This window comes from Xiphophorus maculatus, chromosome 8, assembly GCF_002775205.1.
Source record: "Xiphophorus maculatus strain JP 163 A chromosome 8, X_maculatus-5.0-male, whole genome shotgun sequence".
Lineage (NCBI taxonomy): Eukaryota > Metazoa > Chordata > Actinopteri > Cyprinodontiformes > Poeciliidae > Xiphophorus > Xiphophorus maculatus.
The window spans coordinates 20,590,247-20,606,516 of record NC_036450.1 but is presented as its reverse complement, the minus strand read 5'-3'; the positions used below and the strand labels follow the sequence as shown (position 1 = coordinate 20,606,516).

The 16,270-nt window shown below is 39.7% G+C and overlaps 1 protein-coding gene across 4 annotated transcripts in view; it reads left to right on the top strand.

Moving 5' to 3' along the window:
- The window catches only part of dab2ip (DAB2 interacting protein), a 180,752-nt gene that overhangs the window by 4,837 nt on the left and 159,645 nt on the right, over positions 1-16,270 (top strand). For 2 of the 4 annotated variants that reach the window (XM_023337804.1, XM_023337805.1), the window contains exons 2-3: positions 6,132-6,256; positions 10,242-10,347. In XM_023337804.1, coding sequence (XP_023193572.1) covers positions 6,132-6,256; positions 10,242-10,347 — 231 coding nt within the window. Of the gene's footprint in view, positions 1-6,131; positions 6,257-10,241; positions 10,348-15,177; positions 15,462-16,270 lie in introns of those variants that run through there. The other 2 variants (XM_023337809.1, XM_023337808.1) reach the window with 1 other exon arrangement.

The following is a 16,270-nucleotide window of genomic DNA, read 5'->3' as shown; positions in this document are numbered from 1 at the left end:
GTCACAGCTATTGACAGAGGGATAAAATGCTAATATTGTCCAGTTATTGATCCGCTCAGTCAGAAGTTAAAGTACGGAGAGGAGCATAATGACACAATTGTTGGTACATGCAAATACAAATCTGAGTTAGGCTGGGGCACCTAACTGCAATCTGATTGGATGGCTCAAATGGTGACAATAATGGTTTTATAACCTTTTGAGACACAATCACGAATAACACGGAACAAATCCACATCAAAACATACATAGAAATGAAAAATGTGTGACCTTATGTTACTGTTTATTTAAGTAACAACTTCATGAAAGATGAATATGTAACGGTGGTATTTGCTGAATAATTTTACACTTCTTAGCTAGAAACATGAAAAAAAAAAAAGCTAGCAAAGATGAGATTTAAATGTACCACCACGTTTTGTAATTATTTGAGGGATAAATTTTGCTAAATTTGTGTGGGATCACAATTATGAAAGCTAACATTAGTGTAGAAAAAATGGGCACAGAAACTGCAAAAACAACTCTATTGAAACATTGGACTGACCAATTAATAAAAATGAATAAAATAAAAAACCTTACCTGCACAAGTGAAGTCAGTGGGAACGCACACACAGTTTTACAAGTGGGCAGCATGCAGGAACCCGAGAGAGAAACACAAAGACGAGTTGAACGTGTGTGGGTGTGAAAATGCTTAACACGACTTTAAGGGTTAGCTTGGATATTTTTTGAAGTGAGGTTTTATTATTGCTAGGTTCACTTACCAAGAGTATACATCTGTCATCTCACAGACGGTGGAAGCTAGCAACCTGTACCCACTGCATCTGCCGAGTCTCACCAGCAGATTCGGTGAACCAGTCAACCATCCAGATAGTTTTTCAAACAACTTTGCGATCCGGAAAACAAAGGAACATGTTTCTCTGCAGAACTAACGTCAAATAAAAATTGAACAAAAGTCTTCATGTCATTGGGATGCAACAGTATCAAAGTTAGATAAAATGGAGGGTATACAGTGTATCTGACTAGAAGTTAGCATTCACCATTCTGAGGACTTTTTTCAAATTTACAAACATTCACTTTGATATGTCATCTGTCTTCTTCAGAGAGAATTGTTACCAATAATAACTTAGCAAAAAATAATCTAAAATAACCATTTCCTATTTCAATGTAAGCATGGTTGTGTAGTTGCCCCACTAATGCCTGTTGATGCATATTTTACGCAAATCAAGGAATTGTATTGGAATCACTTTACTGCAATCTAGTAGCCATAGTTGTGCCTCATTATTCCTAATTTTGATCATTTGCATTTGAAATGACAAAATTCATGAATTGTGTATGAAATACTTGGATTATGCTTGACACCAAAAACACAAGTAACATTGACTGAATTTAATCTGTCATAATGATGGACTTCTTTGGTTCTCATTGGTGATTATTTTGGTCCATCAAACCACATTGGGATTTTCCCCTCCAATAGGCAACACTGGAGAGGTAAACAATTATTACAAGACAATATTTCTAATCAGTAGACTCTAGAGCTGCCCTAACTCTTTGTGCTCTGCATTGTGTCAACCTCTGATACACCCGACAACAGTATAAGCATCATCACATACATTTGCAGCATTTCTGCAAATACACTGCGCAGAGTAAAACACTATGGTGGGAGTAGAGTTCCCTTCTTTGGGTTTCGGTCCTCACTCAAGTGGAACAAGAGGACGACTCTCTAGAACCTTCTTTATGTTTAACGTCAGAGCAACTCATCTGCAATTCGGACGGGTGAGTTTTCTTAGGGAGGAAGTCTTCCACAGCACTGGAACCTTCTCCTGGGTTGGGATGTCCTCCAGATTCCCAAATGGTTCGTCCATCCGGGGCTAACAGGACCTGGGTCTGCTTCCTTGTTTCCGTTCAATCAAGATGCCAGCTGCATCTTATCTCCTAGAGATGGGCTAGAAAAGGACGTGAAGGGATCACCATCATCTCCTGAGCTGATGGTGTGACAAATAAAAGGCGGATGGTCAAGGTCTGTTTGACCTGATTCTGTTCCTGTATTGTTCTATTGGGACTCGCTCCTCCTTTCCATCTCTGCTCCTGATTTTAAGTTGCTTTTGTTTACCTCCGTAATTCCTTGTCTGGTGATTTATGGATTATTGGCGAGGCATCTCACCGCTTTGGTGGGGGGAGGGTGTCGAAGCTTTAGATGGTCACACACTCAGTCATGGCATTGATCTCCCCTCCGTGGGGCTCACAGAGTGCATCCCCTACTGTAACCTCGAAACGACGCCACAGAGCTCGTTGTGTCTCCGAAGCCACCCGTGTTTATGAATCCTAGTTCAAAGGACGCCCCTCGTTTCTCCTGATTAAAAAAACGCAGCCTTTTCCGCTGAGATGGTACTTTCGTTCAAAAATCAATCACCTCTTTAGCGCTTGCTTTAATTGGCTCGTTATGCCTGCCATCGCAGCCCTATATTTATTTACAGCTTAAATAAATCTGAAGCAATACATGAAAACATAGCGGCATAGCATGCCACACATAAATTCTGCCGGCATTTCTTCAGCATAATATAACAGTAATGTATTCCTCAGACAAATGGGCAGTACGCGTAAGAACGGTGGCCCGTACAGCTGACAGCTACAGCAGGGGCAGATTCAAATAAATAATTTAGGCGCTGAGAAATCCTAAAGGTTACATCTTTTCTTAAATTAGGTTTTATTCACAGATGTGTAAAACCCATCACCATCAACGTGTCATTCTACGTCAAATTAATGCACGAACGCACACGACGAGTTTCTCGCAGGTCAGCTTGAAGTCGTGTTTTGAAAAAGCCGTGCTGCTCTTTTTCTTTTCTTTTTTTTTTAACCAAGCTTCTGTGGAGACAGGTTCATAATCCCCGTGTTGATGAAATTACGCTATAGAGTATCAGCTAAACCTAAAGCTCTAGGATTATGAGAACGAGAGAGATAAACAAGAAAGAGATTAAGCGAGTGATGGAAGTCCGCTGACTTGACGGAGCTTTGCTTGGCAATTTTAATTTGATTTCCTTCAATAAAACAACAAAGTCTGCAAAGTCAGACGTCATGTACATTTAATGAGCTCTAAATCTTGAATCACATTGAGGCAAATCTCTCAACAAACGCAGTTGTTGGGGTAATTACTTTTAGAACAAATGCGGACAAAAATAAAGACGGACATCCTTAGAAAACGCCACAGAAAAAGCAAATAGAGCCAAACTTCTGATTTTTACTATTACTTTTTGTAAGATTTCAAACATAACCCACTTTCCATAGATGATATGGAAAGTCGATTTAAATTGTATAGATTTTACTTGTTGGATTTATTGACAGCTCATGTAATGTGGCTGTTTTAGATCAACACCATGCATTTTGAAGATCTTGGTTTGACTTTTATGCAAACAAAATCCAACAACAAGCATTGTTATCATAAACACCCGGCAGGGGTGTTATTTGACCCCACGATGCCTCTCTACGCGTATGGGCTCATCTTCATTTACTGCAGTAAGTTAAATATACTCGTTTGCCGCCTACGCATCGTATAACGTACTGCACACGAGTTGATTTCATTTCTCTAATCAGACTTCTGTGCTTTCTTTATTTTGTTATCTGTAACTATGTGAAAACTGAAAAGGTACAGGATGAAGAGGAAAGTAATCTCTCCAATTTTCTGTCAACACTGTTAAGAAATAGAGGAGGAGGTGACAGGGTGATTAGACATTAACAGATGGTTTGGGAAAATAGGCATCTGTTTAGATGTCAGATCTTAATAACTTAGCAGAAACTGCTACGGTAGATTTTATTTTACTTTTACTGTGGTAAAAGGTTGGAAAGAAAATTTAATTGGTCTTATTTGAAACAAGCAAGCAACAATTACACCTAATGCAGCCAAGATGTGTTATGGACTATTAATTATGTTAAACATTTTTTTTTAAACCGATTTATTCGGTAGAGACTTACGTAGAAACTTGGCCAGAAAATTAGAAAGAACAGCAACTAGAAAAGTCCTAAATTTAGTTTCAAGTGCTTTTTGGTAAATGTTTTGTTTTCTTTTGTTATTAACCTCGAATCTGTGTCTGTGTTACCTTTCAGGCTTTTCCTTCGCCTGCATTCAGATCCGAATGAATAAGAAAAGTTACATCTTTCATAACTGACATCTACATGACACTGAAGGTGTGAATTGGATCTCTGAGACATTGTAGTCAAAAGATGGAAGTACCTTTTACCAAAGAGAGATGTAGGTGTTTTGGCCAGGAAAATCAAATATTCACACTGATTGGTCTGGTTGCATTCATTAAAATGCATTTATATCCAATTAGGTGGTATGAAAATTTGGACAGCCAAAAAGAAAATGGCTGATGCATGTCTGTATAAATACTTTGTACATCACACAGACAACGGTTCTCTTTTGGTGCTCGTTTTTGGTCCTCAATTTTGGATTATGTGTATTTATACGTTTGCCTGACTGGAACCTGGATTATTTATTTTTTCTTTAGGAAATGTGAAGAAGTGTGAGAGCGACAGTAACAGGAGCGCTGTATAGTAAGTAGCTCATGGATAACAGTAGCCAGAGGGAAGAAAAATTCAGAACTGCTCTGCTGGTTGCATAAGAAAAACTGAGGAGTATTCCTATTAGCAGTTTTTACAGACATGGATTACAAGATACCACCTCCGTTCATAACTCTGGTTATGCTCTTGAATAGGTTGCTATGTGAAACAATGTTGAGAGTTTTTTTTAAATTTAATACAGATTTGGGAACAAATCATAATTTCATCAGAAGTATCTCTTGTAACAAACTGTGAACCGTGAACAAAAAAACACTTGCATTGTGGCTGAAATAAAGAGTGGGTCCAATTTCTTCCACAGTGACGCAAAACATTCGCTGCTGTCGGTGCCAACGGCTGCAAAGAAGCAAAAAGAGACTAAATCCTTACTGGGGCAAATGCTACTTTCTCAGCACGGTAGCCGAGACTGTTATTGCTAATAATAAATAGCCGAGACTGTTATTGCTAATAATAAATAGCCGAGACTGTTATTGCTAATAATAAATAGCCCGTTTGTTGTGTTGATCAATTAGTAAATCCAACAGATGTTCAAACTCGGAATTGCTTTACAGTTTGCTTTGTTGTCATTTCCAGATCCCAGTTTCAGAGGTAAATGGAGCCCAGAATAAGCAGCTACCAGCTCTAGTTCTAGGTTACTGTCATCAGATTAATTTGACTTTTCATAGTCAGTTTAGTCGTTTGTTTTGGTTTAAGATTCCTCATTGCGCTTTGGTGTTATGTATTTTTATTCAGCTCTGTAGCTGTGGTTCTAGTGTATTTTGTTTGATTTTAAAAGCTCATATTTTCTATCCTGCTTGGGTTTTTACTGCTTTGGTGTCCTCTTCAATCCTTTTTTTTTTTTTTTTTTTTGGTGACAATTTCTCCTGTTGGCTCTTGTCTGATATATTTACTTTTCTGTTTTTGTTTTCCCATGTTCCCTACATGTTCTACCAGCCATTTCTCCCATTTCCTCAGTACAGCTGCAGTTATTTGCCTTCCCTCAAAGCTGCATTCAGTTTCTAATCTACAGCCTGATCCTTGTTCAGTAATCAACTCTCTTTGCATCAATATCTTTCATCCGGTCGGTTCTTCGTCAAACCGCCCCGTTACACCACCATCCTCTCTTCTCCGTTACTTCTTAGTTTTCAAGAGAACCTTTATTTCTTTTTTATTTTCCTGCTGCTTCCTTATATTTTGGCTTCTGCACATCACTATTATGGAACCAGGAAAAAAAAATTGCAAGAATTTGCCTTTTGTGTTGGTGGAGAAAAAAATGCAAAATGTAGAAAGTGATATCTGTTTTTAAGACGCCATACTCATCAAACAGACTAATATTTTTAGTGAAAGTGACACATAATCAATTAAAATATCAACAATAAAGGGGATACGTCCCTTTATTTAAGCAAAGGAGCTGAAAAAATACAACTAAAGAAAATCTGGACATTTAGAATCCTCAACTCCTGTTTTATGAACATGCAGAAATCTCGGCTGCGTTCTTTTCCTTTTTTGTTTCTCTCTTTGCTCTTCACAGATGCTGTTATTCTTTGTTGTTACATCTCTTTTCCTCTCTCTCTCCCCCGGTTCAGATCTGCGGCGCCCGCCGCAGCAGCGGATGTCACGCGGACATTCGTACGAAGAGAGAACTTCGTGGAACCCGAAGTGCTCTGCGGTAGCCGACCGTCAGATGCTGCTTCTCGACGAACTGGAGGCGGTGAGAGCAGCTTCTCATCTGTTGTGTCGTCTTTGTGTTTTCTTTTTCTGGGTGAATCTGATGTACTCCTGCACAATAGCACTTTCATCCTGCTCCACTTTGAAATTAAGTTAGGACGCAGACCCAGAATCTCAATGAGAGTTATGATTAAAAAAATCTCAGTACTTGTGGGGGGGAAGAAAAATAAGCTGATGCGCCACAGTATTAAAAGGTTTTGTGTTGAAGTTCAAGTGTGGTCTGGAAAGGACTTTCTATAGCAAATTAGTTTTTTAAATATATGTTCATAATACTGTTTCACTTTTCATCAAGTTATTATGAGTTTGTCCGTCAGAAAGATCCTTTCAAAAATCTGAAAAGTTTCAGAGCAAGCAGTTTTTTTCCCCAAGGACAGTTGGATTGTGAAAATCTGTGTGTAGTTCCTGCTTCTTTGTTTTTTTTGTTTGTTTTTTTGTTTGTTTTTTTTAAGGGAACCAAACAAAATGGCTGATATCCTAAAAAGAAAACACTTTGAGCTCTCGCTAAATGAAACGTAAATTATTATGCCAAATCATGTCTTGCATTTGTTTCTTTTTTTTTCTTTAATGCAAAAGGGATAAAATTATCCTCACGGCTTAACGGCTCCATTTGATCTCTTATCTTGCGCACAATCTGCCTCTAGTTTCCGTTCTGTTGTATTTCTTGGTAGTTGGTAGCAAGTTTGGGCCAGCTACCAATGTCAAGGCTTTTGTAGTTTTAACACTATTAGCCTTTTAAAGGAGATGCCAAAAAAATTATTGAAGAGTTTTGAGTATTTTCTGAACCACAGAGTAGCGATGTGTGCAGCACCCGCCACTTGGTGCTGCACGCTGCCAGGCAGCTGGGTGGAAGAAAGTCGCTGCTCCTGTCCCAAACTTACATGAAACACGAAATCAGCTATTTGAAACTTCATCGGATGGCTAAAAACAAGGATAGCCATCTGTCTTAATCAGATAAAATTGTTCTAAAACTGTAGTTGGAACAAAAAGGAGTTATCTCCCAACCGCACCGACATTATTGTGTATTTATCTATAAGTAGCAGAACACAAAGGGATCATTGTCAAATTGTGATTAAAACTAACATTTTTAATTCAACCAGAGGTTCATTGTTGGTAAATATCGGTGTGAGTGTGCGCATTATTTTAAATTATTTTATTTCAGTTTGGTTTGCCAGATCAATCTGCTCTGGTTTTGGTTTCACATCGCTGCGATGTTTCACGACCCTCTGATGTCTCGTTCTTTGTCGTTCACTGTCCTGAAATTCTCATTCGCTCCTCTCCTTTCTTTAATTAATCTGGAGACGTTTTCATCTTCTCCACTTATGGCCTGGAATCGTTCTACCTTCTCAATTATGAATCAGAATCAATTTATCTCTAATGACGAATGCCACCGTACAGTATCTGATATGTTGTTTTCTCTTTCTTTTTTTCCCCCCTCCTTCAATATTTCAAGCCTGGGAACGTAGAGTGCTCTAACACTTCAGATACATTATTACTCTGTCACCAAGTGTAAAAAAAAAATGAATAATGGATTAGAGGATGAATAATGGACTATAAAAATCTCATTATAATAAAGAAAAGCCACAAATTCCAATATCTGGTGCTGATATAGCCGTAAAGATCACTGACCTTTGTAGTTTGTACAGGTCCTTGTAAGGGTTATTTATCTCCTTTTGATCTTTTATTCATATTAGAACCCTACGCAAAGTTAAGGTTTGCTTAAAGTTCATCCCCACTCCTACGCCCCAAGAAATCTAAAAGAAAATGAAGCTTGAATTTCTATTTTTTCTCTCCTAAATGTCTAAAAATTGTGCATTCCTATTCAGATACTACCTTAAATGAACTCCAGTGAACCTCCCACAGAAGTCACCTAATGAGTAGATAAAAATCCTCCTGTGTGCAATTTAATTTCACTAGAAATGGAGACCTTTTGTGAAGACTTAAGAGGTTTTCTTTTTTTTTCTTTTTTTTTTTTAGAGAACATTGGGGAACAAACTGCAGCAAAAAAAAAAAAAAAAAAAGACCAACGCACACGGCAGGAAAGGTCATGGAGAAAGTTGTGGAGGAGTTAAAGCAGAATGAGGTTATAAAAAACAATATCCCAGAGTTTGAACGTCTCATGGAGTGCCTTTGAATCCATCTTCCAAAAACTGAAACAGTGCGGCACAACCGCGAACAAAAAAAAAAACAACCTAAAAACAATGGACGCCAACCTGAACTAATAAGGCAAGCAAGGAGAATCAACTAGCCTGTTAAACTGTTAGTGGTGCACACCACAAATCTTCCAGGAAAAAAACAGCATTGTTAAAAGAAAACCCACATAAGTTCAGTTTAAAGTTTCCCACAAGTCATGTAGACGTGGAAGGTTCTCTGCTCTCAGGAGACCAAAACTAAAGAGAACTACATGTGAAACGCTACAAATGGCAGAAAGCTAACACGCTAAGGCTATGTTTACACAATACATACAGTAAGTTAGACCCAAACATGCTCGTTTTCTTGCCCGTACAAGACGTGTAATGTTTCAATTGTTGACTTGCGTGTTCTATGACTTTGTGTTTTTATGACGGGAAGCACTTTGAAATGCCTTGTTGCTGAAGTAGGAATGAAATTTGATTTGATGTACATCCAACGTTTTCCAGCCTAAACATCCCAATTCTTCTTTTTAACCCCCAACAAAATCCAGTCTGTGCCACTTCCACATGGGCTGCTAATTCGGATACGCATCCGATTGTTTTCAAAGCGTCCCCCGGTCTGAACGGTCATGTCGCAACTTTATCCGGCTTTTCTGTCACTGATGCGAGACATGCATCAGAGCACCGCACCAGAAGAAAAAGCCAGTTGAGGTAAATCAGGATGTAAACAATGGCTAAAAATTACAATGAGAAATTTATGAAAGAAGTCTGTCGCTGAAGTGCAAACCACTCCTAGCTCTGACTACACATCCAAACAGACTTTTTTTTTTTCAGAAATTGCAGTCAATACTCCACAAAAGACCGTTGCTTACTTTCGATTAGCTTCCTTAAAGTTGCTATGATCTTGTGACGATACTGTTGGATAAACTTTTAAATTGATCCACAAATCTATTATTACTTGCGTTGCTTTGTGATGCCGACACTCTTCTTCCGCTCACGTGGGTCACACGGAAGTCTCACTGCTGTCGGGTTTAATTGGCAGCATGAAAAAATTGGTAGCGAAAAAAAAAAAAGTCCGAATTGAGCATCGAGACCTGCTGTGCGAACGTAGCCTCAACCCTGAACATGCTTTGAAAACGAGCGTTCACAGATTCTCTCCATTCAATAAGACGGAGCTAGAGCTGAGGTTTTTTTTTTTCCCTGGATGTGCAAAACTGGTGATGCCACGGTCTGCTTCTGTGAGTTGTAGGTCATTTAGACATCTAAGTAAAGAAACTTCGGAGAAACAACACAGGCACCTTTAGTCTCCCGATGCATAAAGAGAGTCCCAGAGAGGATCAGACGGAGATGATGATGACCCGACAGTCGTTTCGGAGGATGTGAGAAAACGAGGCGGACAGGGCGCCGCGGTGAGCCTAGAGGTGTGAGCGTGTTAGATAAGCCATTATCGCCACCAGAGAAGGACACTGGGCCGTTGTTTCATCACAGCCCTTTTCTTTTCCCTTTTGTGTTTTCAATCATCTTCAATGCGAGCTACGGGAAGAGAAAAGTCTGACACAGATTGATGCGCTGCTAGTGTCTGCTCTGCTCAGAACAACAGACACTCATTCATCAGAGTTACAACAGCCATTGTGAGGCGTCGACCCAATACGGCGTCCAACACAGTGGTCAGAATCACCACAGCAACGGCGATAAGACCCTTAGTAACTGTTGTTTGTGCAATGTAGGACTTGTTGTCTTTGGTGGTACTTCTGTCAATTTTGTGATATTGGTTTATCTGACTTAAGATGACTGATCATGTTTTTTTTTTGTTTGCTTGTTGTTGTTTTTTTTTTGCAGGGGAGGCGCATTGCGTCAGCCAGGGCCCATCTCCTGCGACGCACCATCAGCGTTCCAGTGGAAACTCAGTTTCCACAGTTCCACAGCCAGCTTTCCACAGAGAGCGGTAAGCAGCCCAAAGCTCCCCGCTGCTAACGCCGAGCTCTCGCAAGTTTTTTTCTTTTCTTTTTTTTTTTTTTTTTGAACAGAATTTCACTGGCTTCACAGGCAATTTCATCTGCGACTGTCAGCAAAGATGTTTGATTCACTGAAATCGGACGTTTTCACGCATTTGAGTCAGACTTGAGCCGAGTGGAGTCGGTGAGGTAAACGTCCCTCCAGGGAAGGAGGAAGGTTTTGCTGCCCAGCTCAACGAGGGGATTTGTGTCGTGTTTTGTTTCTACCACTTATCCACTAGATGGAGAGCTTGCTGCTTTGCACTGTTGCTCTGCACTCATCACACTTCAACACTCAAAAATAGATGTAAAAGTTTTTTTGTTGGCATGCAGTCTTTAGGCCTAAGTGTATAAACTTGATCCAAATAGCGAATCTTAATTATAGCTCAGGGTTGACAATCAACAGTGGTGGAGAAAGTACTCATACAATGTACTTAAGTAAAAGTACAAATACACAGACAAAAATTTACTCAAGTAAAAGTCAAAGTACCACATTATTATTTTACTTAAGTAAAAGTAAGAAAGTACAAGCTTTTAAAACTACTTAAGTATTAAAAGTAAAAGTACTTGCCGACCATAATACCTAACGGCTTATATAATGTCATTAAGTGTACCTATCGTATTTAGTTTTAATAAATCAATAATGTACCATTTTAATGAGCAATGCTGCAGATAAAGCATGTTTTCATTGAGTTTACCCCCTGTGACAGTTTAGATTTAGATATTTTATTCTATGCATCAGAATTCCAGGGATGACCTGCAGGGTTACATGTAATTAGGCAAAATGAGAGAAATTATTATACCTTTGAAATGTTTTATTTAATTCAAAATAAACACGTTCAAAAGAAAATTGTTTCCCTGAAAAAAGGGACTTTAAACTGACCTAACAAACATCAAGCGATTTGGAAACATCTAGTCTTTCGTCCTAACAAAACATGAACTTAACTTTTTTGCCAGCTATTTTGAGAGAACTGTTAACAGAAAGGGGCTGACAATAAACACCTTCCAGGCAGGGGGGGTACGGCTGACTCTGTGGGCGGGAATGTCCGCCAATGTCGCCGGACTTGCGACAATTGCGTCTCATTGGAACCCATATTCTAATTTATTGAATATGACTGTAACTGTTACATGGAGATTATTTTAATGGCGCTAACATTTATTCAATAACCAGGACGTGAAGGAGTTTAGCGTCAACTTATATGTAACATTCATGGCGGGAGACGTGATCACGACCGCAGTAATCACTGTTACTTGCAAGTTCATGCTAGCTTATAACAATATACAGTAATCGTATTTATTTACTGCAGTCGAGTTCAACAAAAAGCTTGCTAAGATTACATAAAACTTCACTAACACAAATTAATTTAACGTCGATAGCGTTTAGCAACTTAACTTACCTCTATATGTTTTTTCAAATTTGATGGTGAATTTTTGAAAGATAGAATTTCATGCTTTCGGGGAAGGCAAAGGCGGCATTGGAATCTCCAGGAAGCGTTTTTTGACCCAGTTATTTCAAAGAAATGTTTTAAATAAGGCCATGGGTGGGGCAGGTCTTCTGGAGGATGGCTATCCTTGGACTCCATTCTGGGAGTTAATGATTCTGCAGGTCCTGTGCTGCTCTTCTTGAGGGAGGGGCCTAATGGTTATTTCCCGCTTTGGATTGGTTCAGCGGACTGATTCTGCTCTCGCCATTGGATACTTTCAAACTAACGAACAAATCAAAAAACTGAAATGCGTCTTGGATGTAACGAGTAACGAAACGCTATATAGAAATGTAGTGAAGTAGAAAGTACAGATACTTACTGTTAAATGTAGTGGAGTAAAAGTAGAAAGTATCCATTATTAAATCTACTTAAGTAAAGTACAGATACACGAAAATTGTACTTAAGTACAGTAACGAAGTACTTGTACTTCGTTACTTCCCACCACTGACAATCAACAGTCAGATTTGGAAAGAAGGTGGTGCTAATTGGCATGCAACCCATCGAGGTGTTTTGGTAATCAGGTGTTTATTTATTTTTTCTTATATGAGTCACATCTCAGACTTCTGGGCAAGAAAACAAGGATGCAAGTTTATGGCCTGTTTGACTTTCTATCCCGTTTTTTGGGGGGGGGGGGGTTTGTTCTCCGTATCTCGGCCGCTATATAGCTAACTTGTTAAATTACACAGTCAGCTGATTTCTGGACAAATATTGGATGGAGCAGCACCTTTACGCTTGTGGCTCGTAAAGGACAAGAAACACACATCATGATTTTAAAATGGGGCTAAGGTTTTGTGTCTGTGTGACTCGATACACAAACTCTTAATTAATATTAGACATTATGGAAGTGAAGTAATTTGAAAGTAAATACATGTAAAAAAAAAAGCTGGTTTTGTTTAAAGTTGAGTGGAAGGAAAAGGTGTAATTTCTGTTATAGTTTGCATGTCATCTTACTTGGATAAGCATATATATATGTAAACACTTGGTATGATTTTGTGTTTTTGCAGTGATCTCTCACAGCTTTTATACCTTTTAGAAAATTAAGATTTGTTTAAACCTAAATCTGCCCAGGGGTATGACTATTTTGGGGCTTAGCTGCATATATTACTCGTCTGTCTCAAGCATCTCAACTGCAAACACGTGTTTCATGCGTGCGCGTGTGTTTGTGTGTTCCGGTTCTTCACCCTGCAAAACCACAAACAATATTTGTAATTTAGTCGGCGTGCGTCCCACCTGCTCAGGCTTCCCGTTCAAAACGAGCAGCGTAAGAAAGGAAAACTACACGCCCATGAAGAGGTTTCAAACAAATTAGAGCGCGCTTTCATCTCGTTTGATCTCACCTGTCGCCTCCGTTCTTTTGAACTCGTCAAGGTTTTGATGGGAACACGCATTCATTTTATGAAAATAGCAGAGCGCTAAGTATTTGCTACAACTTGTTCTATTGGTCACACGTTGCACGTCTTTCCCGGTTTTTAATTTGCGGTGAGCTGCCGTGATTTATAAAGGATTAAACAGAGATATGCTTTTAAAGGATTTCATCTTGCAGCCCAAATGCTTCCTCTTATGTGTCTTTAATTCCTGCTTGTAATCCTTCCCCCAGAGCGCAAAATGACTATTAGCTCTGAAAAAGGGTGGCATGCAAGGATGTGAAAATGTATGCGCCAGCTTAATTTTACCAGTACCATAATAAAGAATAGCATTTAAACTTATGCTGTTTTGAAAATTTGAAAAGTCCCTGAAAATTTTGTCATTTAATTTGCTTTTGAGTATTGAGTGATGCACCAGTGAAAAACCTGTAGCTACAATCAAACTATGCTAGCATGTTTTTTTTTTTTTAGTTAGTTTGTTTTTTAATGATTGGATATGAATTTTAATACTACTCAAAAATTCATATAATGTAAATATGCAATAAACCTGTAAAAGGCTCACTTTTTGTCTGAAATGTTACTTAAAACAATTTAATTTCTGCTTAGGAAAATAGGAAGTGGATGTTAATAAAACATTGTTACTCAGCGTTTTGAATAATTGTTGCTCAGTTTGAATTTCAGACATGTAGTCAGGGATGGATGGAGCACCGTAGACCCAAAGATCTTCGGAAAGAAGATTGTTGCAGCTCACGAGTCTGGTAACATATTTAAAATGTTCTGAAATAATTTTAAATCACCATATAAAGTAGAGTTTATGACTGGAGGAATAATTAAAACAGCTCCCAACATGTCAAGTTCCTACCGTCAAAACAAGTTCATCATGACATCAGACCGCAAGATGCAGAATACACCAATAAATCCATCAAGGACAAAGAACGTTTGAAATTAGCAAAACATATTACGAAAGAATATGGTGTTCTCTTTCCCCATGGCCATCTGAGTCCTCAGATTTGAATGAGCCTACAACTTCAAGAGAAGTGCTCCTTAAGAAAACACAATTTTGGCTTCATCCACATGTATGTTTTGTTTCCCACGAGGATTGTAGTAAACTGCTAACTGCACTTCCGGTGGTCCTTAAAGGAGCAATATGACGTATTTTACCAAGCACATAGTGCCATTTCATAGCACAATCAAGTAACTGTTACCCTCAGCTGTTAAAAAAAAGCTCTATATATCAAGTATAATTTAAAAGAAATGTGATTTTGTAATTTTACACATTGAAATTGGGCCACTGTCTCTTTAAAAACTCCTGCTCTTTCTGAAACTCCGCCTTCAGAAAGTGATCACATCGCTCCTTGATAAAGTTTTCACCAGCTTTGCACTGAGAAGTAGCTCTTATAACGAGCTCAGCAGATGCACAGTTCCACCAGGTGTTTGCTAATTGCTGCTGGCTAGTCTGAAGGAGCTGAGTGGGGCAGTCGTGGGGCAGCGCTGCTGTGTGAGTCGGAGGCCTGGAAAACGCAACTCCAAGGAGGAGCTGTGTCTCAAAGGCGGGGCTAGGTCCACCCAGGCGTTTCGCACAGCTGAACGGTTGCCACGGGAGATTAAAAGATCTCTTAAATGTGCATGAAAGAATCAAAGGAATGTTTCTGATGCCATGATGTAAAGCTCAAATTAAACTTTACATGATACTGCCTCTTTAAGGGTTATGGAAACTACACTAAAATCTCCTTATTATTCAAAAAGAAAGTGGAAAAGTCTGATCGGAGAGGCGACATTTAGCGCAGCCGCAATTCCCTCCACCCAGATTTCTCTTGCTCCATGTGGAAACTGCCCCTCAGTCTCCTCCCTCCTGTTCCAGGCTCTGCTATGCTCTCGCTGCCTTGCTCTCCACAGAGGAGCTCAGTCAGACAGATGTAACACAGCAGCAGAAGCTGGAGCCGAGCTGAGCTGGCAGGCGGCTGGGGCCCAGACCAGTGCCAGTAGCTCTTATTGGAAAACCGCAACAGGACTAAAGTCGGCAGCGGAAGGACGATACATCATCCTACCTGTATCGGTTGAAGATCAGTTGGCGAGAGTTTCTTTTTTTTTTTTTTTTTTTTTTTTTTTTTTTTTGTGTCTTAGTCAGGATGTGGGAGTGTTGATCTGAGCGCTCATCGTCACCCTGCGAGTTCACCATGGAGCCTGACACGAGCACCAATCAAGAAGCACCGAATGGTAAGAAAGGAGAAGATGAGAACACTTGAAAGGGAGAGCAGAGAAATAAAAAGTTTTTGAGCATGAGAGTTAGTTAGTTGGGTCACGTGTTTTTCCATTTAGCCTATTTTTATTGCCAGGCTGTTGCCTTGGCCCTCTGTGGTCATCATGAATAGGACTTTAGAGCAGGGGGGGGGGTGAAGAGGTTAAAAGGGGGGGGGGGGGGTTACATGACAATACGATGAAATCACAGTGGAAGTATTCAACTTCAGCAGTCGTCTACTCCGTTTCGTTTCTGCAGCTACAAAGTGCAGAAGTGTGAGAAAAGTGCGTGTGGGATTAGGAGCTCTCTGGGTTCTGATTGCGCTCGAGCCGTTCCCGGCATGAGCCTCGTAAAAACACTGGAAGCGCTCCTCTCCTCTTTCGAGACCAGAATAATTAGCATATGTGAGGGCCGTGGGTGTGGGATTCCTGCTCCAACGCGGCACGATAATTTGGCGGTCGTGCGAATCCGTAGGTTCGCGGTCACCGCGGCGTCAGACCTACGTGGGGTGTTTGTGTGCTTCGAGAAAAACCCAAGAGCAGCACGAAAGAATGAAAAGTGGGATTTGGATAAAGTGGGGAGGAGCGATGGAAAGACGGAGAAAGAGAGCGAGAGAGAGTTATGTACACAAATAAATCCAGGGGGATCTGGACTCCGCTGTTAGCCGGTCGCTCCTTTTCCCTTTCTCGTCTTCCACCGCTCTGAATGTTGGCGCTTAAACTTGACAGTTAAAACACAGAAAGAAAAAAGAAGAAGAAGAAGCAAAAAGACACTTATTAACTGGACC